General features: G+C 42.0%; 1 protein-coding gene across 9 annotated transcripts in view; it reads left to right on the top strand.

Moving 5' to 3' along the window:
* The window catches only part of SLC20A2 (solute carrier family 20 member 2), a 106,689-nt gene that overhangs the window by 69,700 nt on the left and 9,514 nt on the right, over positions 1-27,475 (top strand). For all 9 annotated transcript variants that reach the window (XM_060653424.3, XM_060653423.3, XM_060653420.3 and 6 more), the window contains 5 exons: positions 7,693-7,809; positions 12,613-12,816; positions 14,363-14,954; positions 23,452-23,637; positions 24,679-24,763. In XM_060653424.3, the coding sequence (XP_060509407.1) occupies positions 7,693-7,809; positions 12,613-12,816; positions 14,363-14,954; positions 23,452-23,637; positions 24,679-24,763 (1,184 nt within the window). The remainder of the gene's footprint in view (positions 1-7,692; positions 7,810-12,612; positions 12,817-14,362; positions 14,955-23,451; positions 23,638-24,678; positions 24,764-27,475) is intronic.

Genomic DNA, 27,475 nt, shown 5'->3' with positions numbered 1-27,475 from the left:
GCTCCAGGCTCTGAGCTGTCAGCACAGAGCCCCAGAGCCTGACATGGGGCTCGAACTCACAAGCAGTGAGATCGTGACCTGAGCGGAAGTCAGACACCCAACCAACTGAGCCACCCAGGCGCCCCCTACCCTCTGTTCTTCTTGCTCCTGGTGGTTCTTCTGAATGTCAGAAGTCAACTGTGATTTTTATTAAAATTTGCCTTTTTCTGTAGTTGGCCTCATTTTTTCCATCTCTTTTTTCTCATTTCCTCATCTTTTGCTGCAGTTTTACTGCAGATTTGCAAATGGTATGGTAATTCTGGTATGGTACCATTCTGACTGGGATGGTAAATTATTCTAGAGAAAGTTAAACTGTATGACAGATGAGGCACTAAAGATAATATCAATACTTCATAGAGAGGTTGTAAGAAATAAATAATGTAAATGCTAACTTTTAGTGAGTTGAGTTTTACATGAATCCTTTTGGTCCTCTGAAGTCCTCTGGGAAACTGGTAATGCAGACAGGAAAGTGAAGCGTGGCAATGCTGAATTTCCAAGGGCATATAACTAGTCAGGTAGAGAATCCTAGTTCCGAGCTCCAGGCTCTGCGTGATGACAGTACACTGACCAACACGTGACATGGCACAGGTTAGACACCTAGTATATAGTACCTGGTCCCTCATGTCACTGTTAATAACAGTCAGAATGCACCAACCTTAATATGTTTTTTCTCTTCTCTTCACTCTGTTTAAAAATGGCTTCTAGAGGTGCCTGGGTGGCTCAGTTGGTTAAGCGTCTGACTCTTGATCTTGGCTCAGGTCATGATCTCATGGTTCGTGAGTTGGAGCCCCCTGTCAGGTTCTGCGCTGACAGCAAGGAGCCTGCTTGGGATTCTCTCTCTCCCTCTCTCTCTCTCTCTGCCCTCCCCTGCTCGTGCGCTCTCTCTTTCAAAACAAACAAACGCTTTAAAAAAATGGATTCTAATATATTTGGAAACCTGGCTATATATGTTTTGTGTATATTTCATGCAGGTAGTGTAAAGAGACTGGCTACCTCATTCATTAGGAATATTAAAAAACCTGTACAAGAATCTTGAAGATCATTACTCATTTGAAAGCACAAATAGTATTCCCAGTGCTAGAGCTAATGTTAAGGACTTCGGTTGGCAGCTGTGCTATCAGGAATGTCACATCTCCTCACCTCCCTGAGCCTCTGTGCATCATTATAAAGTAAGGGCAGTAGGAGGACTTCTGTGAAAGCAACACCACGTTATGTGAGATAATGCCGGCAGGTGCTGAACACAGTGCCTGGCCCATAGTCCATCTTAATCCATAATAGCAGCCATTTCATTGCTATCAATCATAAGTAGCCTCATCTTTTCCACCTTAAGTTGCCAGCATATCCTGAGTCATCCTTTTATTTTTTCCACACATGTTGGTTTGGAAAGCTTACTTGAAGTTTTCCAGGGGGGCTTGCCTAGTGGAGAAGGAAAGAAAAGTAAGTCATGACTCTGAAGGACCAGCCATTTTTTTTCCCCACTAAGTCAGAAAAGGATTTTGCTAATATTTTTGCTCCAGGGGCATGTTTTTAGAATATCCAGTAGATGAGTCCAGATCTTATTTTTAGTTAGACAAAAGTTAACTTTTGCCTTTCAAACTAGACTGTAATTACCTACTACTTCCTCACGTGGGGCCTTGCTGCCTGATAGCTGTGGTGTCATATTTGGTGATAAGGCTGAGCTGAGAAGGGTCCCTTCAACAGTGACTCGGTCACTCTCCTTTCAGAATAGGTCTGCCTTCCTGCCAGTCTGGAATTTATTCTTCCTTGTTTCCTTCCTTCCTTAGAATATTTCCATTCAACACATAGGTGCCTCAGAGGTAAAAGGAAAAAATGAAAATCTCTAACAAAAAGGAGTAGCAACATTAATCTTACCCTGTTTCAGCTGTAAGAGCTTTTGATAAATAGCATATTTATGCATGGACATGACTTCAGTGGGACTCATTGGCTGTTGAGCTCTAGAGCTTTGTTTTGATTTCCTTGCTCCTCCTTCTCAATTATTTTGAAGTTGTTTATATCTTGGGCTTAGTTTGATTTGTTTGCATTTGACACAAGTTTTCTCAAAAGTCATTCTTCTACTTCAAAGACTGACCACTTTAAAACATTGTCTCTGCATTTTTGTCCTTAAAAAAATAATTTGCAAGAAGCAAAAATAACTTTGGGAAGTAAAGTGCTCACTTGGGTTGGATACAAGCCTGAGGTTTATTTTTAATGAAAAAGTCTTCAGTTGTGCGGGACCTGGCTTTGTTCAATTTTTAAAGAATGAGAACTGAAATTTGTTGCATGCTTCTTTGAGTGGTCAGAGCTGATAGCCTAATTAAGCCTCTGGTGATCATATGTAACTTCTAAGTCAAAGTGTGGTCCCTGGACCAGCAGCATCAGCATCTGCAAGTAAGGTAAACGCGCGCACACATGTGTGTGTGTGTGCATGTGTGTGAGACTGTGGAAAGATACCCACAATATATTGATATATTGTATGTGGGAAATGAAATCACAGAATATATACAGTATGATTCTACATCCATTAACTTTTTTTAAAGGAAAAAAGAGATTCTCACAAACATTCTACATTGTGTGTTTATATTTAGAAAATACCTGGAAGGAAACATGCCACGGAGTTAACAGTATTTCTCTAGAAAGTAGGTTCAAGAGGGAAGAGTAATGAGCTATTTTCATATCTGTACATCATACAGTTTTGTACTGCTTTTTTAATAATAAGCATATATTATTTTATAAATTAATTTTATAAATTTAATAATTTAATGATTTAATGTTTTAATTTAAATTTAATAATTTTAATTTTATAAATTAAAATAGAGAAGAAAGGCTGTAGAGAGAAGCTAAGGAGTAGGAATATAAGGGAAGAAATATAGGTCAATGACCTTTGGAAGTTTTATTCATTTTATAGATTCTAATAATGTTGTCATATATGAAAAATCAGAGGTGTAACAAAGTAATGACATTGGAAGACTGTTTACTTCCCAAGTCTCTTGCGTATTCTGATCTTCGGGGGATTTGAAATAGAATTTTAAAGATGTTTGAGGGTAGAGCTAAATCACTATTCATCATGTCTTAACTGTTGAGAAAATGGAAGGAGCTTGAGCTGAAAGGCTGTTGTGTGTCTGGAGCAGAGGCCTGGGACTCGTAGCCCCTGGTGTCGGCTCCTGGCAGCCACTTTTGGCTGAGGGAATGGAGCAATTCATGCCGTGTCCTACTTTGCCTATCCACAGAGTGAAGAGGCGCGCCATATTTTATTGCCAACTTAAGGTGTGATTATTGGAAAATAATGTAGGTACTCACAGGAAGACAATGCAGAGTATTTTTGTCAGAAGTTTTGCCTTGGATGCACATTGATTCAACTGCCTTTCTACACTGAATTTTTGTGTTTGTTTTTTATCCATGAAACTTGATTTTATATATTTGTACAAATTACAGCTGTGTAACATAACTGTCAGTTCACATTTCTTTTTTTTTTTTTTTTTTTTTTTTTTTTTTTTAATTTTTTTTTCAACGTTTTTTATTTATTTTTGGGACAGAGAGAGACAGAGCATGAACGGGGGAGGGGCAGAGAGAGAGGGAGACACAGAATCGGAAACAGGCTCCAGGCTCCGAGCCATCAGCCCAGAGCCTGACGCGGGGCTCGAACTCACAGACCGCGAGATCGTGACCTGGCTGAAGTCGGACGCTTAACCGACTGCGCCACCCAGGCGCCCCAGTTCACATTTCTTATATGCTGGTTTTAAAAGTGAATCCTTGTGTTCTTTTGCTGCCCTGTCACATTACTAAATTGCTGGAATAATTTGGTCAGATCCACATTCTTTCCCCATCCTGTTCCCCTCTGCTCTCATCATCAACAACTGTCCCCATTTTTCTGCATGCCTTTGTTCTTTTTCCTCCTGGATGTTTTACTCTTTCTCCCCAACTTCCACTCTCAGTGATGTGTTTATCCCCTACTCTCCTTTCCAGTTTCTTGTGACTTAGGGTGACTTCAGAGCTTTCTGGCCACTTCCCAGGCCAAACTGATGGCAAAAGAGGTTGTGATGCTAGAATTACAAAGAGCAAGTGATAGTGTGGCTTATTGTCTACACCAGGGGTCAAACTCTTATAACCAACCTCAGTTTCTCTTTCTTGGATGTTGGTCCTGACACCTTGAGAATCCCAAGGGACCCCAACAGAAAGCATGGAGATAGGCATGGAAGGAACATCTAGAGCAGCCCTTGTCTGCTTTTATTTTGGGCTCTGCTCAGCATGGATGGAAAAAAATAGTGTCCTAGAGCAAACGTGTTCACTCATCTCAAATAGATAGATTATGGGAATGCAAGCTGGTGCAGCCACTCTGGAAAATAGTATGGAGGTTCCTCAAAAAACTAAAAATAGAACTACCCTATGACCCAGCAATTGCACTACTAGGCATTTATCCACAGGGTACAGGTGTGCTGTTTCAAAGGAACACATGCAACCCCCATGTTTATAGCAGCACTATCCACAATAGACAAAGTGTGGAAAGAGCCCAAATGTCCATCGATGGATGAATGGATAAAGAAGATGTGGTATATATACAATGGAGTATTACTCAACAATCAAAAAGAATGAAATATTGCCATTTGCAACCACAAGGATAGAACTGGAGGGTATTACACTAAGTGAAATTAGAGAAAGACAAAAATCATATGACTTCAATTATATGAGGACTTTAAGAGACAAACCAGATGAACATAAAGGAAGGGAAGAGACAAAACAGAAGAGACTCATAAATATGGAGAGCAAACTGAGGGTTACTGGAGGGGTTGTGGGAGGGGGGATGGGCTAAATGGGTAAGGGGCATTAAGGAATCTACTCCTGAAATCATTGTTGCACTATATGCTAACTAATTTGGATGTAAATTTTTAAAAATAAAAAATAAATAGATTATGGATAGATAGGTACATTATAGAAAGATGGAAAAGATTATTATCTATGTATAAATATCTTAAATCTATATATAGATATTTTAAATATCTCCATATATATATATATATATATATATATATATATATATCCCAAATTATTTCTCTCTTCCCACCGTATCCAGGGCTTGCCTCTCTTAGATTAATACAATGAAACTAAAAGTAGCACAGTTAAACAGTTTTATCATCAACTAACCCAGGAAGCACAAAGGAAACCTCTTCGGAAACCAAATACTTTTTTTTTTTTTTTTTTAATTTTTTTGGCGTTTATTTATTTCTGAGACAGAGAGAGAGACAGAGCATGAGCAGGGGAGGGGCAGAGAGAGAGGGAGACACAGAATCTGAAACAGGCTCCAGGCTCTGAGCTGTCTGCACAGAGCCCGACGCGGGGCTCGAACTCACGGACCGCAAGATCATGACCTGAGCCGAAGTCAGACGCTGAACCGACTGAACCACCCAGGTGCCCTGGAAAACATATACTTTTAAGCTGTAAGAGTGATTGGTATTGATGTTAGTTGATCAGTTTGGTGTTGCTAATTAACAGTTACTATTCAGTTTGGCAAGAAACAGCTCTGGTGTGAGCTCTTCTCACATGTGTTAAGACACTGACATGAAGTTCTAAAGCAGAAGCCAGGAAGCGGTGGCCCACTGGCACAGCCTGGTGGGGTGAGCCCGAGTGATTTTGCAAGGGTCAGACTTAGAGGCAGAGCCAGGGCTGGAGCCAGGCTGCCGGCTAATGTGGTGCAGCCCCAGGGTGTCCATAGCTTTCTGATGTCAGAGTGCGTGTTACGAGTGATTCAGATAATCTAGCCCCTAAAGCGTCTGTACTCCCACCAGTGACGCCTTAGCTATAATTAAGCTCGGTGATTCAGGTTTTTTGTTTTTCGTATGTGTATAAGCTAATCCTGACTCTCACTTATAGTATTACCTATCTATTCTACCTCTTACAGTTACCAAAATGTTTAATAATCCCTTAATCAAATAGCTTTGAGTGTGTTTGTATATATAAAATGGTTAACAGTGTAACAAAGCCTGCATCATTAAAGATTTATTTAATCTAAGAGCGAAGAGCAAAGTTTTAAATAGTTCATTCCTTTAAAACTTTTAAAACATGTTTAACAATTTACAGAAGTGACATGCTTATGTTTTCAAAGTTAACAGTACAAAAGTGTATGTAGTAAGAAGTGAAAGCCCTCTCCGATTTCTTATGTCCCTATAGGATTAACCATTGTATCATTCCAGAACTTTTTCTATACATTTGTTCGTATGGTAGGAGTAGAAATATATTTTTTTAAGTTTATTTATTTATTTTGAGAGAAAGAGAGAGAGAGACAGAGCACGAGCAGGGGAGGGGCAGAGAGAGGGAGAGAGAGAATCCCAAGCAGGCTCCACACTGGTAGCGCAGAACCCGATGTGGGGCTCGATACCGCGAACCGTGAGATCATGACCTGAGCCAAAGTCCAGAGTAGGAGGCTTAACTGACTGAGCCACCCAGGTGTCCCCAATATGGGTTTTTTTAAAAAACATAAATTCGGGGTGCCTGGCTGCCTCAGTTGATAGAACATGCAACTCTTGATCTGGGGTGGGATTGTAAATTCAAGCCCCATGTTGGGTGTAGAGATTACTTAAAAATAAAATCTTAAAAAAAACCAACAACATAAATTGGAGTATAGTACTCCAGGCAGCCCTTCTTACTTACTAGATCATAGGCCTCTTTCCTTATCAGTATATATAGATCTATCTCATTTATATGACTCTGTCCTATAATTATTACACATTTCCATAATGATGCACATATTAGTTGTCTTGCACATTCTTACTGTTACAAATAAAGCCATTAGTAAGTGTTCTTGTACACATATCTTTGTTTCTGTGCAAGCATGCATGTTAAAGCTGTAAACCTGTGAATGTGTGTGAAATGTGCCTGTTGCCACCAGTGCCAGAAAATGGACAAAATTCAGAGTGATGAGTTCTGGAATGCAGTGCCAGGAAAATATGATGCTCCTAAACCATGTGCCCTTCTGCCTTTTTATTGGCTAATGTAATTGCAACTTAGTATGCATTATTGAATTTTAATGAAAAGTTTTTCTATAATTACATGAGTTGACAATTCAAAGAACAGTTAAATTTGGAGGTCAATGTCCTTTTATAGAACTTTTATCTCCAAGCTGACTTTAAAAAGGTTTGTGTATGTGGTTAGAGTGTCATGGCCATTTAAAGCAGAGCTGCTGACTACTGAGAAACCCAAAGAGGCAGCAGTCAGCAGCCTGGTGCAGGGTTCCAGACCTCAGCTGCTCACTGCCGTGGGAGTGGGCTGATGTCAGGACAGAAGACGACAACGTCCTTTCTTAGCTATATATGGTCCACTCCGGAACTCTGTAACTTAGATATTGAAATAATATGTAAATGGTTTTATTCCAATTTAATATGCTGTTTGTGCCACATTGATAAAATTGTAATAGTTAGCTTACTACTCAGTTTAACCACATATTGACCAGATATAGTGTGTCTTAAACACAGGGCACATGGGAACGTTCCAGGGACAGCTTTCTACCCCAAAAACTATAGCACATTGTTTTGGTTGAAAGTTTTATTAAATACAAAACCCAGGTGATTAGTTTTGGATTGGGGGAATGTAAAGTATGTTGATATGAGCATGACCTTTCAGAAAGTATCCACCGACAACACCACTGTCCTTTTTACTTTCCAGTGCTTGGTCTGGTCCTTCCCATATGGGCAATAGCACTCATCTCCTTTGGCGTTGCACTGCTGTTTGCCCTTTTTGTATGGCTCTTTGTGTGTCCATGGATGCGGAGGAAAATAGCAGGTAAGGGCTTTTTTATTCTTCTGGTTTACAAAAATCCTGGTTCCTGGGGCTTCAGGTGTAACCCACAATTACCCTTACTAACAGAAGAAACTGGATGCATGAATAACCCTAGAACATAGCACTGAGATACATGTCCCATCCTTGTCTCTTGGCTCCTAACTGCTTTCTGGCTCAAACTTTTTCTTGGTAACTTGTGACTGGAATGAGCAGTAAGGTCCTGGTTGCCTCGGATGACTGGAAGTTAACTACTGGTCAGGTTCTACCAGCCCCATGAAAAGCATTAGTCTTCAGGGAAATGCAGATTAATAACACAGTAAGATATCCATCCATTCACATCCACAGGAATGGTTAAAAGTAAACAGACTAACATTTCAAAATATTGACAAAGAAGAATAACTAGAATTTTCAGACGTTTATGGTGAAATATAAAATGGTACAACCACTTGGAAATTTGAAGTTTCCTGTCAAGTTAGACATACATTTACCACATGACCCAGTAATTCTACTCCTAGATATTTATCCAAGAGAAATGAAAATGTACATTCATAGGGACACCTGGGTGGCTCAGTTGGTTGTGTGTGACTTCAGCTAGGTCATGATCTCATGGTTCATGGGTTTGAGCTCCACGTCGGGCTCTGTGCTGACAGCTCAGAGCCTGGAGCCTGCTTCAGATTCTGTGTCTCCCTCTCTGTCTGCCCCTCCCCAACTTGCACTCTGTCTCTGTCTCTGTCTCTGTCTCTCTCTCTCTCTCTCAAAAATAAATAAACATAAAGAAATAAAAAATATATATGTTCATAGAAAGACTTGTATACAATCATTTTGTCATAACAACCAGAAACTAGAAACAACCCAAATGTTCCTGAATAGGTGAAAGGATAACCAAATTGTGATATATTCATGTAATTCAAGCCTCCATAGCTATAAAGAGAATGAACTAACCACAGTATAATGAATTTCACAGACATTATGTTGTGTAAAAGAAGCCAGATACAAAATAGTACATCCTATATGATTCCAGGGAAAATTAATCTATAGCGATAGAAAGCTCTAGGTGCTGGAGATGGTGGGGGGTTTCCAGGAGACTAATGGCAAAGGGGCACATGGGAACATTCCAGGAACATGGAAATGGAAGTGTTCTCTGTCCCAGCTGGGGTAGTGTTTATAGGGTGTACTCATCCATCACAGGTCATCTGTCTGCACGTTTAAAATGTATGAATTTTATTGTATATAAATCATATTTCAACAGAATTTTTCAAAAAGAAGAATATGGATCAGAAAGCTATAAGAGCTGCTATTCTGTCCTTAGCAACATAGTTCTAAGCCTTAAGGCCACATGCTGTTACAGGGCTCTCAGATGAAAAGAAGTATTTACTTTCAGCCTCAGAGTGTGCCTTACGATCCTGTTTCAGTGTGGACATATCTCAGTTTGAAAATCCATATTCCAAAGAAGAACAGAACAAATGAGGAGACATACCATGTTCACGAATTAGAAGATTCAGTATCATTAAGATGTCAGTTCTTGTCAAATTGTTCTCTAGATTTAACACAGTTGAAGTTAAAATCCAAGCAGGTTATTTTGTAGATTTAGACAAGCTGGTTTTAAAATCTATATTGAGGGGCGCCTGGGTGGCTCAGTCGGTTGAGCGTCCGACTTCGGCTCAGGTCATGATCTCACAGCTCGTGAGTTCAAACCCCATGTCGGGCTCTGTGCTGACAGCTCAGAGCCTGGAGTCTGCTTCGGATTCTGTGTCTCTGTGTCTCTTTCGCTATGCCCCTCCCTCATTCATGTTGTCTCTCAAGAATAAATAAAACATTAAAAAAAAAAAGTAAAATCTATATTGAAAGGAAAAGGAACTAGAATAGCCAAAACACTTTTGAAAAAGAACAGAATTGGAAGATTCATACTACTTTACTCAAAGAGTTAATATAAAGTGACCAGACTGTGTGGTATTAGTGAAGAGATGGACATCCACATTGATAGAACAGAACTCGAGTCTAGAAATAGACCCACACAAATCTGGCACGTTGATTTTTAACAAAGTACAGAGGCACTTCAGTGGAGAAAGAATCATCTTTCAACAAATGGTATTGGAATATTCGGACATCTATATGCCAAAAAAAGAACCTTGACTTAAGCCTTACACCTGTAAAAAAAAACACAAAAAAAAACAAAAAACAAAAACATTAAAGCATAGCATAGATTTAAACAAAAATAGAAAATGATAAGACTTTTAGGGAAAAAAATAAAATACATAAAATTTTCCCATTGTTTTGGAGACATTCAAATTGGTGTCTATGGTATCTCATGATTTCAGTTTGTACTTCTGTGATGACTAGTGATGTGGAGTACCTTTTCATAGACTTATTTGCCATTTATATAGCTCTACTGATGAAGTGTCCAAATTTTTTGCTCATTTTTTCACTGCAATATTCTTGAAGATTTCTCTATATATTCTGAATACAAGTCCTTTGTCAGGGGATTTGTAAACACTTCTAATCTGTAGGTTGTCTTTTCATTCCCTTAATAGTGTTTTTCACAGAACAGTAGTTTTAATTTTGATGAAGTGCCATTTATCAGCTTTTTTTAATTTTTATTTTTTTTTTTATATAAAGAGAGGATGAGCACGAATGGGGGAGAGGGGCAGAAGGAGAGAGAATCTCAAGCAGGCTTCACAGCACAGAACCCAACACAGGGCTTGATCCCATGACCCTGGGATCATGACCTGAGCCGAAATCGAGAGTTGGACCCTCAACCAACTGAGCCGCCCAGGGGCCCCACAACTTCTTTTTTTATAAATTGTGTTTTGGGTGTCACATCTAAAAATTCTTTGTTTCACCCACTCATAGAAGTTTTTTCCATTTTAAAAATTTTTATAAAAATTACAAAGTTTATGGTTTCATTTATATGACATTCTGAAAAAGACAGAACACGGGAAGAGACCAGGTCAGTGATTGCCAAGGAGCTGGGCAGTGGGTCTTACTACCAGGGGAGCTTTGGGAGGTGATAGAACTTTTCTGTATCCTGATTGTGGTGAGGGTTACATGAGTCTAGACATGTCTTAGAATCAGGATGGGCACACAAATACATAGTCAGTTCACTGCATGTAAATTTTAAAACAAAAATTAAAAAGATCCACATTAATACATACAACTTCAGACTAAATAGTAAAGCCACATCAATAATGGCTGGATGAATTGCTGCTGCTTCTCCTGTGTAGCTGTTCCCTGCTCTCTGCTGAAAATAACTATCCCTCCACCATTCATACAGACTACTAACTGAAGATGAGCCCCTTAAACATACTGCTTGTCTGGTTTAACCCATAGGAATGATCAACTATACTTCAATGCTTTGATTTTTTAAACATTTTTTTAAATGTTTTTACTTATTATTTTGAGAGAGAGAAAGACACAAAGCACGAGCAGGGAAGGGGCAGAGAGAGAAGGAGATACAGAATCTGAAGTAGGCTCCATCCAGGCTCTGAATGGTCAGCACAGAGCCTTACATGGAGCTCAAGCCCATGAACTGTGAGATCATGACCTGAGCCGAAGTTGGATGCTTAACCAACTGAGCCACCCAGGCGCCCCACTAAATGTTTTGATTTTTAGAGGCTTTTTCTAATAGCTTTCTTGCCGAATAGACTATAAAATCTTTGCTTTCCAGCTTAATGCTGTAACAGCAGGAAACTGGTATTGCTCCCAATAGGCTTCTGAGGAGATTTTGTTTTATCAATGCCATATTTTGTTAGTTCAATATATATTTCTTGATCTAGTATTTTAAGTATACACTAGTGATTAAGGTCATGGACCATAGAGCTAAAATGCCTGCATTTTACCACCTGTGTGGTTCTGGGCAAATGACTTAATCTCTCTGTGTACTTCAGTTTGCTCATTAATAAAAAGCAGAAAATAATAAAACCTGTCTCATGTAAGTGTGAACAATTTTTGCTTAATTGTTGTAATCTTTACAAATATTGTCTTCTCTCATTTTGATTATAAGCACCTTAAGGTCCCAGATCTAAAAAAAAAAAAAAAAAAAAAAAATCTGTATTTCTGACTGTGTACGTGGATACAGGGAGGTGACAGGATTATGTGAGTATATCCAGCAAAGAAGAATACTTCCATTTTAGTTCTGTAGGTAAGAGCTTAGAAATTTGCCCAGGAGAATCTACAAGCAGCAAGATCATTAAATCAGCACCACATATCAGATCTGATTAAAAAGAATCCTATAGAGCTTTAAAGCAGCTTTTTTTAAAAAAATTATCTTTTGAAAGTAAAAGATTTTTAGAAGTTATTAGGATCTCTCTGTTCCTTTTTGGAAAATGATTTACTTGTTTTCTAAGATTTGGTGACCTGGAGAAATCAGAGACCAGTAATTTATTGAACAGAAGAAAACCAAACAGACTATAACTAATATCTCTGAAGACAAAAAGGATAAACATTTCAGTGATTTTGAGGTTAGTTTAAGAAAATAGAAGGCCAGTCCAGATGGTCGTAGGATTACAGAGTACTAGCGGTGGAAGGGACTGTGGGGACCGCATCTAGCCCTCTCAGTTTGTTGGTTTTGAAGGAGATAATTGAGGCCTGAGCCTACCCCTCTTGTCCTCAGCAGCTGAATTTTCTGGCTTGAGTTTCCCAGATAATTGATTGAAGTCTCCTCTTCATTTTTTCTATTTAGCTATAACTATTTTTTCATTTTCAAAGTTAAATACTAAAGTATAAAGATAAATGCTCACTTTTATATTCGCTTTTCAATAACAAGATCTCTAATTTCAGAATTTTCAGTTATACCTATATTTTCTTTAGGCAAATTACAAAAAGAAGCTGCTCTATCGCGAGTTTCTGACGAAAGCCTCAGTAAAATTCAGGAAGTGGAGTCCCCAGTATTTAAAGAGCTACCAGGTGCCAAGGCTAATGACGACAGCACTGTCCCTCTCACGGGGTCAGCTGGGGAGCCATCTGGAACTTCTGAAGGCACATCAGTGGGAAACCACCCCCGGGCCTCCTACGGTAAGGTGTGCACAGAGGGTGTAGAGTTTCCATGGTGGTAGAGAGCAGTTCCTAGGGGGCCAGTGAGCAGGGGACACCAGCCAGGCTGCCTGTGGGTGATTAGGTTTTATTTATATATTAAAAAAAATTTTTTTTAATGTTTATTTGTTTTTGAGAAAGAGTGAGGGAGAAAGAGGCAGAGTGTGGGTGGGGGAGGGCAGAGAGAGAGAGGGAGACACAGAATCTGAAACAGACTCCAGGCTCTGAGCTGTCTGCGCAGAGTCTGACTCGGGGCTTGAACTTGTGAACCACGAGATCATGACCTGAGCTGAAGTTGGAGGCTTAACCAACTGAGCCACCCAGGCACCCCATGGGTGGTTAGGTTTTAATGCACAAAAGTGTCCCTCAGTTTTATGTTTTGGGGTAGTCCAGGGGCTAAAGAGGTCTCAGAAGACCATGCAGTCAACAGAGCAAGCTCACTCTGGTCCTGTGATTTTCTTCCAAGAGCTGTTTATAGTCTCATCAACGGCGCCAGGGCCCACACACCACCTCTCTGCAGCTCAGTCAACTGCACCTGCGTCTTCCATGTTGCAGTTTCCTGGTTGCCAAAGATTGGCTTTTCCAGCTTGCTAAGCATGCCTTCCACATGGAGGACATAAAGAGAAAGCCTAGTGTAGCATCACAGAAACCTCAAAAAACGTCAAGACTGTCCTGCCGTCTTGGGGGTTCTTTTGTCTCGTAACATTTGTGGTTAAAGATGGGTGAGCACCAGCCTCTGCCAGGCCTGTTGGGACAGCTTCCCGCCTCCCTGCAAGGTGGGGCCTTGGCACCTGCTTTCACTTCCCATAGGTGCGGTCTCAGACTTGACCCAAAGAAAGCAAATGAATTTTGCTCCGCTGATCTGACAGATAACTGCCTTTGACATTTATGATTGGCCTTTAAGGAGCACTACAAATCTATCTCATAGCGAACTGGATTTTGTCCCTCATGCATGAAGTTTTCCTGAAATAAGTTCCTTATAAAGATTCTCCCTTTATTGGTTACTAGAAACAGGAAAGAGTGCCGTAGTCATTTCTGGAAGATGCTTTTTAAAAAATGTTTATTCATTTTTGAGAGAGAGAGACAGCGTGTGAGTGGGGAAGGAGCAGAGAGAGAGGGAGACAGAATCCGAAGCAGGCTCCGGGCTCTGAGCTGTCAGCACAGAGCCCCAGAGCCTGACACGGGGCTCGAACTCACAAGCAGTGAGATCATGACCTGAGCCGAAGTCGGACACTTAACCAACTGAGCCACCCAGGTGCCCCTGGAAGATGCTTTTTAGGAGAACTTAAATAACATCATTTTCAAAGTTTTGCCCATGTGTTTTATGTTCCAAGTTCCCTTTTTCATTTTAACTGTATTGCATGCTCTTTATAGTTAATTTGGAAAATAAAGCATGTGGAAAAAGATTGAAAATCACCCATAACCCAAATTTCCAGAGATCACCACCATAAAGGATGAGGGATATTGCCTTACAGAAACGATTTATATTCAAAAGCTAGAAAATAAGACTCTTTTTAACCCATTTCAGGAAGGGCACTTTCCATGACTCACGGCTCTGCAAAATCACCCGTCTCCAACGGCACCTTCGGCTTTGACGGCCACACGAGGAGTGACGGGCACGTGTACCACACGGTGCACAAAGACTCGGGGCTCTACAAAGACTTGCTGCACAGGATTCACTCAGACAGGGGCCCCGAGGAGAGGCCCGCACAGGAGAACAACTACCGGTTTCTGCGGCGAAATAACAGTTACACGTGCTACACGGCAGCCATCTGTGGAATGCCTGTCCACTCGACCTTCAAAGCTGCTGACTCGTCATCTGCGCCAGAGGACAGCGAGAAGCTGGTGGGGGACGCCGTGTCCTATTCTAAAAAGAGGCTTCGCTATGACAGCTACTCAAGCTACTGCAATGCGGTGGCAGAAGCTGAGATAGAGGCCGATGAGGGAGGTGTGGAAATGAAGCTGGCATCTGAGCTGACGGATCCCGACCAGCCCCGAGACGACCCTGCAGAAGAGGAGAAGGAGGAGAAGGACACAGCCGAGGTCCACCTCCTGTTCCATTTCCTGCAAGTCCTTACTGCCTGTTTTGGATCCTTTGCTCATGGTGGCAATGACGTGAGGTAAGTCCATCCCTTCATCCAGCAAGTATGTCCGGAGGGTCTGCTCGTGCACCAGGCACTGCTGTGGGTGTCAGGATGCAGCACGGAACAACAGACACAAATCCCTGTCACCAGGAGTAAACAAGTAAATAGGTGGCGTGTGTAGTATGCCAGGAGGTGTAAATGTGCAGGGGAAAATCAGGTAGAAGGGGGGATGGGAACATCTGGAGGACAGCAGTGTTGGCTAGGCTGCTCAAGTGAGGGTTCCCTGAGTGAGATCTGAAGGGGCTGAGGGAGCCAGCTGTGTGGGCATCGGTAGGAGAGCATTCCCAGGACAGCAGGTGCAAAGGCCTGAGAAAGGAGTGTGCCTGGTGTATTCTAGGAAGAGCAAGGAGGCCACGGAGGGAGAGAATGTGGACTGTAAGGTCAGCAGGTCTCAGAAGCCTGGAATATGTAGAGTCTCTGCTCTCTTCCTATGAGCTGGGAAGCCCTACACAAGTCACTTGATGCCCTAAAGCCTCAGTGTCCCAATCTATAAAATGGGAGTAAAACTAGTACCAACCTCGGGGGTTTCTATGGGGATTAAGTGAGATACTTTATTTAATGTGCTTAGGATGGTGTTTCTCACATAATCAGTATCTGTGTATTTTCATTATTATTATTATCGTAACTATCATGCAGGCCTGATATTTCTGTCCAAATCAGGGAAACATGCTGTTGTTGTATTTCTTATTGCCCAGATATATGACTCTCCATGTTATAGCTGGGGGTTTCCATATACCACCTAACCACATGTAATTCAATTTCTGTTCTTTTTAAAAAGTCTTGCCACCAGGCAAGAGGTCTGGACATTTTGGGTTCTGCTCAATGTTATATAGGTGTTATCATATTACTGTATTTGAGGCATCATTCTCTGTCCTAGCTTGATTTTTTGACTGCCCCACACCCAGCACCACCCTACTTCCTCTTCCTCCTGATCAAAAAAATTTTTTTAAGTTTTTATTTATTTGTTTTGAGAGAGAGAATGTGTGCACAAATGCAGGGGAGGAGCAGAGAGAGAGAGAGAGAGAGAGAGAGAGAGAGAATCTCAAGCAGGGTCTGTGCTGTCTGTACAGAGCTCAACATAGGGTTCGAGCTCACAAACTGTGAGATCATGACCTGAGCTAAAATCAAGAGCTCAGATGCTTAACCGACCAAGCACCCAGGTGCCCCCTGATAGAAAATTGAGATCCTGGTACTGGCAAAGTGTTATGAATTGGGTCCCTGTTCTTTGGAATTTAAATTCCAGTTGGGGAGATTTAAAAAAAGCATGTACATGGACAAACCACCCCAAAACAGTATTTCCAGGCCTAAGGAGGATCCAGGCAGTGGCTGCTACAGGTGACTGGAGTTTAAAGCTTGCAGTTTAGGGACTGGTTTTGAGGCTTCTGAGTACAGATTTGGTCTGATAAAAGCAAGTTCTGGAAGTAATGTAACCGTGAAGATAAGGCTTCTATTCCTTTAACAAAAGATTATTAAGTATAGTCCAGGCCTCAGTGCTGAACCATTTATAACCTCTTCTAATCCACTTTAAGTCGGTCCTTTGAGGTCATAAGTGGTATCTTACAAAGATAGGGAGTCTGAAGCTGAGATGTGATGTTTCTTGCCCAGGATCACAAAGCTAGTGAGAAGCAGACTTGAGAGCCAGTTCTTCCTGACGCTCAGCCTCCACTGTGTCTGCTTGGTGTAGGGTGGGCTGAGGGGGGGAGACCAGGGCTGCAGATGCCCGGCGTTGAAAGCCTGTGTGTGTTTCTGCATGTAGGAGCTTGGACTTATCAGTCCATCCTAACAACAAGTAAAAAAGTGGGCACACTGAAAAATCAACAGCTCCCCTTGAAGCCATAAGAGAGACGGGGACACAGGGCAACCGCTGCCCCCAAGACAGGTACGAGAGAGAGACATGTACAGGGAATAAGGGAGGACAGACTCGCGAGTGGAAACTGCTCTGGGAACCAGTGCCAGGGAGAAAAACCTGAACTGTAAGGATGAGTTCCTAAAGTCAGTAGAGACTCCAGAGAGAGCCAGTGGGAGGGGCCCGCACAAGATTGTCAGCTTTATCTCTAGGAGCCCTAGCTCATCCTCAGTGAAAATCAGAGAAACTCCCCTCCTCCCTCGCATCACAGGGAGAGGGAAAGTAACCATTTTGACGTACCCAGAGCACTGTGTTCTTAACAAGCCTAACCCCGAGGGGAAACTAGTTAACGGGAGCCTAACCTGCTGGGTTATTATCACAGGCTAACCTGGAGGAAGGGAAATACCCAGCTGCAGCCCACTTGAGCCACCCTATCCTACATAAAGGGGGAGAAGAAAACCTGAGAAATACTTGTGAAGTTCACAGTCCAGAGGCATAGGCTCATGAAAAGACAGAGATCTAACCATAGGACTCTAGAGTGCTTCCTCGCCCTCCTGCATTTCACCACCATGTTCCTTACTAAAGGCTACTTACAGCAGTTCCTTTTGCCTGGTACATGGTATCTGCCTATCAAGAAAAAATTACGAGTTATACCAAAAGGCAAAAACAACAACAACAACAACAACAACAAAAAACAATTGGAAGAGACAGAGTGGGCATCAGAACCAGAAATGGAAAGGGGTGTTGGAATGATCACATTAGGAATTTAAAACAACCATGATTAATACGCTAAGGGTTCTAATGGATAAAGTAGACTGCATGCAAGAACAGATGGGGCAATGTTAACAGAGACTTGGAAACTGTAAGAAAGAACCAGAAAGAAATACTAGAACACTGTAACAGAAATGAGGAATGCTTTTGTTTTTGCTTGTTTGTTTTTTCATTTGAGAGACAGCATGGGGGGGGGGGGGGAGGAGAAGGGAGGGGGACAGAGAGAGGGAGGGAGAGAGAGAGAGAGTTATCTTAAGCAGGCGCCACTCTCAGTTCAGAGCCCTATGAGAGGCTTTAAGAATCCGCATCGGGGATGATGGGCATTGAGGAGGGCACCAGTTGGGATGAGTATTGGGTGTTGTATGGAAACCAATTTGACAATAAATTTCATATTAAAAAATTAAATTAAATTAAATTTAAAAAAAGAATCTGCATTGGGGGGGTACTTGGGTGGCTCAGTCGGTTAAGCATCCAACTTTGGCTCAGGTCATGGTCTCAGAGTTCATGGGTTAGAGCCCCGTGTCAGAGCCTGGACCCTGCTTTGGATTCTGTGTCTCCCTCTTTCTCTGCCCTTTCCTTGCATACTCTCTGTCTCTCTCAAAAATAAACATTAAAAAAAAAAAAAAAAAGAATCCACATTAGGGTCTGTGCTGACAGCTCAGATTGTGCTGTGCTGTCAGCTGTGCTGTGCTGACAGCTCAGGCGTGCTTCAGATTGTGTGTCTTCCTCTCTCTCTGCCCTTCCCTCACAGTCTCTCTCTCTCTCTCTAAAAAAAAATTTAAAAACATTAAAAAATGAAGAAAGGAAAACTCATCAAAATTTGTGGGATGCAGCAGTGCTAAAAAGGAAATTTATACCATTGAATACATATATTAGGAAAAACAAATACATAAATAAAATCAGTATTCTCAATTCCCACCCAAGGAAACTAGAAAAAGAGGAGAAAATTAAATCCAAAGTAAGCAGAAGAAATAATAAGAATTAGAACATGAATCAGTGAAATTGAAATCAGGAAATCAGAAGAGAAAATCTGTGAAACCAAAGGATAATTTTTTTAAAAGATCAGTTGATAAGCCTCTAGCCAGACTAAGAAAAACACAAATTACTAATATCAGAAATCAGGTGTTCACTATATATTCTATGGACATTAAAAAGATAATGGTATAAACCATTCTGTGCCCTTACATTTGATAACCTAGATGAAAAGGACTAATTCCTTGAATGACACACTTTGCCAAAACTCACAAAAGAAGAAATAGACACTCTGAATAGATCCGTACCTATTAAAGAGATCAAATCAGTAATTAATAACTTCCAAAATAGAAAGCACCAGGCCCAGATGGGTTCACTGGTGAATTCTACCAAATATTTAAGGCAGAAATTATACCAATTCTCTACAATGTCTTTCAAAGGATAGAAGTAGGAATACTTCCTAACTTACTCTCTAAGGCCAGTATTACCTTATTACCCAAACCAGAGAAAGACATTAACATAAAAGAAAACTATAGACCAGTATCCTTCATGAACATGGATGTACAAATCCTCAACAAAATAAGTAGCAAATTGAATCCAGCAATATATAAAAAGAATGACCATGACCATTTGGTCACCATGACCAAATGATATATATTTTTTTAATGTTTATTTATTTTCGGGGGGTGGGGGGTGGACAGAGGATCCAAAGTGGACTTCATGCTGACAGCAGCGAGCCAGATGTGGGGCTTGAACCCATGAACCATTAGATCATGACCTGAGCTGAAGTCGTACACTCAAATGACTGAGCCATCCAGGTGCCCCATGACCAAGTGATATTTATCCCAGATAAAGAAGGCTGCTTCAACATTCAAAAATCAGTTAATGTAATCCATCACATCAATAGGCTAAAAAGGAGTTAACGGAATTCACCACCTATTCATGATAAAACCTCTCAGTAAACTAGGAATAAAGGGGAACTTCCTCAACTTGATAAAGAATATTCACAAAAGACCTACAGCTAACATTATACTTAATGGTGAAAAACTCAAAGCTTTCCCACTGAGATCAGGAGCAAGGCAAGGATGTCCTCTTTTACCACTCCTTTTCAGCTTATACTGAATGAATAGCATTCTAGCTAATGCATAGGAAAAGAAAAGGAAATAAAAGATATACAGAATGGGAAGAAAGAAAGAAAACTGCCTTTGTTTACAGATGACATGATCATTTATGTAAAAAATTGAAAAGAATCGACAAACTCCTGAAATGAATAAGCAATTAGAGCAAGGTTGCAGAATATGAGATTAATATACAAAAGTCCATTGCTTTCCTACATACCAGTAATGAACAAGTGGCATTTGAAATTAAAAACAGAAAACCATCCACATAGTGAAATATTTCTGCGAAGCTGATGAATAAAATTGAAGAATGATATAAATCGATTTTCCATGTTCCATGTTGAACATTTTCCATGTTCAAGGATAGAAAGACTCAGTATTGTCAAGATGTCAGTTCTTCCTATCTTGATTTATAAATTCAGTGCAGTCCCAGCAAGTTATTTTGTGGATATCAGCAAACTGATTGTAAAGTTGATAAAGGCAAAAGACCTGGAGTAGCCAACACTGTCTTGAAAGAGTGGGACAAAGCTGAAGGACTGACACTACCCAACATCAAGACTTACGATATAGCTACAGTAATCAAGACAGTGTGGTATTGCTGAGAGAAAAGAGTAATCAGTAAAACAGAATAGAGCCCAGAAATAGACTCCCATAAATATAGTCAACTGATCTTTGACAAAGGAGCAAAGGAAATACAGTGGAGCAGAGAGTCTTTTCAACAAATGGTGCTGGAACAACTAGATATCCATGTGCAAAAAAACCAATCTGCATGCAGACCTTACACTCTTTACAAAAAGTGACTGAAAATGGATCACAACCCTAAATGTAAAGTGAAAAACTATAGCACTCCTGGTAGATAACACAAGAATAAACCTAGATGACCTTGGGTATGGAAATGACTCTTTAGATACAATACCAAGGGCACAATCCTACTAGATAAACTGGACTTCATTAAAATTAGAAATTTCTGCACGATGAAAGTGTCAAGAGAATGAGAAGACAAGCCAGAAACAGAAAATATTTGCAAAAGATGTAACTGATAAAATAGTAATATACAAAGAACTCTTAAAACTCAACAATAAGAAAACAACCCAATTAAAAAGTGAGCCCAACACATTACCAGACACCTTGCCAAAGAAGATACACAGAAGGCAAACAAACATATGAAAAGATATTCCACCTCGTGTCATTAAGGAAATGCAAATTAAAACAATGAGATACTACTATGGAACTGTTAGGATGGCCAAAGTCCGGAACCCTGACAGCACCAAATGCTGACAAGGCTGTGGAGCAACAGGAACTCATTCGTTGCTGGAGGGAGTGCAAAATGGGACAGCCACTTGGGAAGACAGTTTGGAGGCTTCTTACAAAACTCAACATACTCTTACGATGTGATCCAGTAATTCATGCTCCTTGGTATTTATTCAAAGGAGTCGAGAACTGAGGTCCATTCAAAAACCTGCACACAGATTTTACAGTATCTTTATACCCAATTGCCAAAACTTGGAAGTAACCAAGATGTTCTTTGGTAGATGAAGGGATAAATAAACGTGATACAGCCAATGGAATCTTTTTCAGTACTTGTAAGGAAATGAGCTACCAAGCCATGTAGGAAACGTAAATCATATTACTAAGTGAAAGAAGCCAATCTGAACAGTTACATTCTGTATGAATGTCTAACTATATGACATTCTGGAAAAGGCAGAACTATGGAGACAGTGAAAAGATTAGGGGTTGAGGTGGGGAGGAGGGATGAATACACACAGGGGATTTTTAGGGCAGTGAAAACACTCTGTATGAGGCTATAAAGATGGCTACGGGTCATTATACATTTGTCCAAACCTACAGAATGTACAACACCAAGGGTGAACTCTAATGTAAACTGTGGACTTTGGATGATAATGATGTGTCCTTGGAGGTTCATCACCTTTTTTTAAAGTTTATTTATTTATTTTAAGGAGAGACAGGGCACAAGCAGGAGAGGGGCAGAGAGAGACAGAGAGAGAGAATCCCAAGCAGGCTCTGCGATATCAGTGCAGAGCTCACTGTGAAGTTCGATCTCATGAACTGTGAGACCATGACCTGAGCCAAAATCGAGAGTCGGACACTTAACTGAGCCACCCAGGAGCCCCAAGGTTCATCACTTACAACAAATGTTCCACTGTGGTGGCAATGTGGATAAATGGTGAGGCTGTGAATGTGTGGGGCAGGTAAATGGGCAAGCTCTACCTTCCCCTCAGTTTCACTGTGCGCCTTAAACTGCTCTAAAGGAATAAAGTCTTAATTAAAAATTTTTTCAAAAAACTGTGGCATCCCCTAAAACCATCCATATGTGCCTGCCAAGGGCCTGAGTGACAATAGCAGGTTGAGGAGAAAGGGCATGAGCACCTGAGTCCTGCCTCCTGCTAGTGCCACGACTTTAGCATCCATTTCCTCATCAATAAAATGGGAGCGACAATACCTAACTGCAGGATGGGTTTGAGAACTAACAGAGACCATGTTTGTGGTCCCGTCGTGTGGGACCTGATATGGCTGCCCAGACTGGTAGCTACTATTAGTAGCAATGCTGGTAATGAAAATGGAGAGAAACAGAGAAAAAAGAACTTAGTTTTTGTGTCCACTTCTTACGATATTTCAGTGCTTCTTTAAAAAATTAATACATCACACACCCATTAAGGTGGCTACTATAAAAAAAAAAATGACTTCACTCAGATGAGGACTTTAAGATACAAAACAGATGAACATAAGGGAAGAGAAGCAAAAATAAGATAAAAACAGGGAGGGGGACAAAACGTAAGAGACCCTTAAATATGGAGAACAATCAGAGGGTTCCTGGAGGGGTTGTGGGAGGGGGGCTGGGCTAAATGGGTAGGGGGCATTAGGGAATCTACTCCTGAAATCATTGTTGCACTGTATGCTAACTTGGATGTAAATTAAAAAATGAATAAATTATTTAAAAAATCAGAAAATAACAAGTGTTGGTGAGGATGTAGAGAAATTGGAACCTTTGTGTGCTGTTAGTGGGAATGTAAATTGGTGCAGCTGCTATGGAAGACAGTCTGGAGGTTCCTCAGAATATTAAAAATAGAACTCCCATCTGATCCAGCAATCTTACCTCTGAGTATGTACCCAGAAGAATTGAAAGCAGGGTCTTGAAGGGATATTTGTACACCCATGTTCATTGCAGCATCATTCACAGTAGCCAAGAGGTGGGAGCAACCTAAGTGTACACAGTCAGATGAATGTGTAGGCAGATGTGGTCTATACATACCATGGAATGTCCAGCCTTGAGAAGGGAGGAAATTCTGACCTGTGGCTACAACATGGACTCTTGAGGACATAATGCTGAGTGGAATAAGCCTGCCACAAAGGACACACACTTAATGACGCTACTTCTATGAGGCACCTAGAGTAGTCCCATGGATAGAAATGTAAAACGGACGTTCACAGGGGCTGGGTGGCGGGCAAAGGGACTTACTGTTTAATGGGTTTTGCCAGATGAGAAAGTCCTGGAGATGTATTTCACAACAGTGTGAACACGCTTAACACTACTGAATTATATACACTTAAAATGGTTAAGATAGTAAATTTTTATGGTTTTTTTCCACCACCACAACAAAAAATAATAAATCATTTTAATCACCACAAGATTATATGCGGAGCCAGAAATACAGTCAGGTGGGCTTTCCTCAAGCCTGGGAAGTCACTGCATGTTGTGTACACGTACATACAATGTCTGTGTCATTCATCTTCTTTTCCCTCCCAGTAATGCCATTGGTCCCCTGGTAGCTTTGTGGCTGATTTACGAGCAAGGTGCAGTCCTGCAGGAAGCAGTTACCCCCGTCTGGCTGCTGTTTTATGGAGGAGTTGGAATTTGTACGGGTCTGTGGGTCTGGGGGAGAAGAGTGATCCAGACCATGGGGAAGGACCTCACCCCCATCACACCATCGAGGTAAGTCAGAGCGCGGGCGGGATCGGCAGGGTTGTCCTTCCCAGCTCTTCTATGCCTGAACGTCTGCCTCCAACCCCTCAGCGCAGCCACTGGGCAGCTGGGGTCACAGTGAGGAGAGGGCCGACCATCCGTCCTCGCCCTCCTTCCCGCACACCTCGGCTGGCCACGGCGGCACTGCGGTGAGGGAGAGGACTTGAGACGCTGGGGATGCAGGAGCCAGAGAAGCTCAAGGAAACAGAAGGGAAGGGAGCCCCCCAGGCCAGGCCCCGGCCATGCCCCCAACTGGTCTCACCCCACAGGAGGCCCAGAGGGCGAGTGGTGAGGACCCAGGGGATGCCAACGGCCCTGGGCCCTGGGTCTGCGTTTCCGGAAAATTTGCCGCCCCTGCTTCACCTGCTGGATGGAAGCAGCTCTGGGCTACCACGCCTCGCGGTTCCGCTGTGCAGGCTGCCTGTAGCTCAGTACCCCCACCTCCCGGGCTCCGTGTGGTCCTTCTGTGGTGTCCTCTTCGGATCTAGTAGGGGTGAAGTGCAGACTTACGGGAGAACTTTGTGAAAACAACTAAGACTTGTAACTACTTATTGTGAGAAGTTTTTCCCCCTTGAAACTCATTTTAGTGAATGATTCTTTTGTAAGGTTGATTTGAAGAAAAATGAGCAATCTGAGAAAAAAATTCACTTTTTTTTGCAATAAGTACACATTTTAGAAATGAGAGTGTGATTTTTTTCCTGCCACTTTAGAAGTGACTAATTTAGCATTTTTTGCACAGCAGGAATTTCTGACCCAGTTACTACAGTGTGTGCTTTTTGAAAACATACCAGAAAGAGAAGCCTATTTAGGGCTGTAAACAGTATAATGCACAGTCTTAGTGTGAATTGTTGTCATTATGCAGCAGTTTCTTTTCTGTTAATGTCATCTGGCCCAGTCAGCAGCCAACAATCGACCCAAAGAATGTTCTGGTGAGACTCTGGCACCCCTGGGGTGTCAGTGAGGCTGATACAAAGAGCGCCTGTGATGTGTCTCTTGTGCCCCCTCCCGCAGCGGCTTCACCATTGAGCTGGCCTCCGCGTTCACAGTGGTGATCGCCTCCAACGTCGGACTTCCTGTCAGCACCACACACTGCAAGGTAGGTCCCTGCCACCAGGCTGCTGGGATCGTCCACAGCCACCCAGTGCATCTGAGAAAAGCTGGCAGTGATTTGTGTGTGGTTGTTTGTGAAAACAACCATCCCAAGGTCTGCTGGGTCTGCTGGTGTATTGTTGGATGTGGGCATTCGCTTTTCCCACATTGTCCCTCTCTACCTCCTGTGCTCAGCAGCAGGACCCCTTCGGTGGTGCAGACTTTGCTTTTTCAGTGCATGTACGGCAAGAGCTTTCTTTCACTCCTTCCACGTGTGCTTCACACTTTCCATTTGTCCTGTTTCTCTCTCGTTTCCACAGTGGATTTTGCATTGAAGTCATGTGTACGCTAACCGTATTCATAGGCTCAAATGGAGGCATGCCCCTCAGTTCCAACCAGTGCAGGGGACTGGGAGTTGACAGTGGAAGTAGACATAAGCAGGAACCATCTCAATGGAATTGTAAGGCTCGGTTGTGTCAGTTCTCTTTCTTTGTATGATTGCTTAAATTGCCTATATTGTCTTAGAGTAAATTCTAAGTGAGGGGTGATGCTGAATATTGATCACTGCCAAGTGCTGTAAACTCAGGGCTGTGCACGAGGGAATTCCTTATAATGAGGAATGCTGGAGCTGCAAGGAACCTGAAAGATTCAGGAAGAGGAATCGGTCTCCGTGAGTTTCAGGGAGTTATCTGAGGTCACCTAGGGAGGAGTCAGGACTGGAACCCAGGTCTGCCCAGCAACTGGAGAGAGTGCTAAAACATACTCAAGTGGGCCTCCTATACACAAAAATACTCCAACAAAGCAAAAGCACTTCCAGATTTTTCCTTGGTTCATTTGTTCATGTCATTCAAGAAAAACTCCTCTGTACCTGCTCTGTGTGAGGCACCATTGTAGGCACCCAGGCACCACAGTAACCAAGACAAGATGGCCATCTGTGTTCACACACAGTTAAAAAACTCCAACCAATGTGTTTATTGTAAACAAATGCCACCAAATGTGAATGGCTTCGTGCTTCAGATATTAAAATATCAGGTGGCATTTATGGGAATATTTTAAGTGGGCCAGCTGGCAAATCTGGAGCCTTGTGGCATGGAGAATCAGCCTCATTGGAAAGAGGTGTTTTGTTTCCTTGTTTTTTCCTCTTTTCCTTTTTTTGCTACAGTATATAGAAAACTTTAAATTTGCACAAATTTTCATTATAAAAATCATTGCCACTTACCCAGCGCTTGGAGAAAGTCAAGCTCTGTGTTTAGGGCTTTATACATGCACAGTGTATTGCTTAATACTCACAGCAACCCTGTGAAATCGGTAGTTATTCCCAATTTACAGATGAGAAAACTGAGGCCTCCCGAGTTAGGTCACTCTCCCAAGATCATACTTTTAGCATCAGACCTTCACTGCATGCTCTGTGCCTCCTGATTTTCACCATGATGATCACGGTAATGGTAACCAGCCACAACTAAGATGTGCGGAGCGAGTGCTCTCTGCCGGCGGTGTTTTAAGTGTGCTGTGAATATTAACTCATTTAATCCTCCCAGGAACCTTCTGAGGTGAGTGCTAACATTACCTCAGTCTCACCAGTGAGGAGACTGAAGATAGAAAGGTTAAGTAACTCGCCCAAGATCACCCAACGAGGCACTGGCCCAGCTGAGGTGTAGCACAGCCAGTGTGGCCCCAGCCCTGCTCTTGGTGCAGCCCTGTGTGCCTGTCCAGTAGAGAAAAGGAACGCAGGAGAAGTGCTGTGTGCTCCTACCATTACTATTCTAATTTCAGTTATTTAAAACTTAGAAAAGAAGCACACGTTCAGTGAAATATTTCAAACAGTAAAACTATATGGAATGAAGAGTGATCATCTTCCACCTTACTCCACATCAATTTCAGCTTGCTGGTGTGTGGGAGCAGAGAGGAACTGCCTCTTATTAAATATATTTTTCTCCCAAAGAAAATAGGCTTTGAACTTTTCTGTAGGCATGAAGAGTCTTTGGGGCTGCTTTTAAATAAATGTTACTGTCTTTTCAATGATTAACCCCGCATGTGAGCAAGCCTAGTGAAGGCAAACTTTCACACCAGTTGAAAGACCTCTTGAAAAAGCAACACAGGGGGTGCCTGGGGTGGCTCAGTCGGTTAAGTGTCTGACTTCAGCTCAGGTCATGATCTCATGGCTCATGGGTTCGAGCCCCACAGTGGACTCTGGGGCAGAGCCTGGAGCCTGTTTCTGATTCTGTGTCTCCGTCTCTCTCTGCCCACTTGTGCCCACACACACACACACTCTTATCTCTCTCTCCCTCTCGAAATAAGATAAAAAATAAGTTTTTTAAAACTTAAAAAAAAAAAGTCTCCTTAACATGAGACCACAGTGGATGTCAGCTATCAAATAGACTGGAGCCAGAGCTCAACTCGGATTCTAATTGGTCTGTCCAGTATCATTGATCGTGGACTGGTGGACAAAGCCCAGAGCTAGTCACTGCAGTAGCTAAAGTCGGAGTCCTGGCTCTCCAGACCTGGAGCACAAAGCCCGGATGTTGGGGCACTGGGAAGAGTTCGCAGCCGCCCTGGTACAGAGCACTTACCCCTCCTGCAGCATAGGCTTGGCATGCAGCGGGCCCCATGTGGCAGGTGTGGCTGAAATGTAAGACCAAGGCCCTGTGTGAGCAACACCATGACTCTGGAAACATTCAAAGTGTGTTGACCTCCACGTAAAATCATAACCGGACGCCAT

This window comes from Panthera onca, chromosome B1 (genome assembly GCF_046562875.1).
Source record: "Panthera onca isolate mPanOnc1 chromosome B1, mPanOnc1 haplotype 2, whole genome shotgun sequence".
Lineage (NCBI taxonomy): Eukaryota > Metazoa > Chordata > Mammalia > Carnivora > Felidae > Panthera > Panthera onca.
Note: the sequence above shows the minus strand (reverse complement) of the source record. Positions and strands in the feature narration are given on the sequence as shown.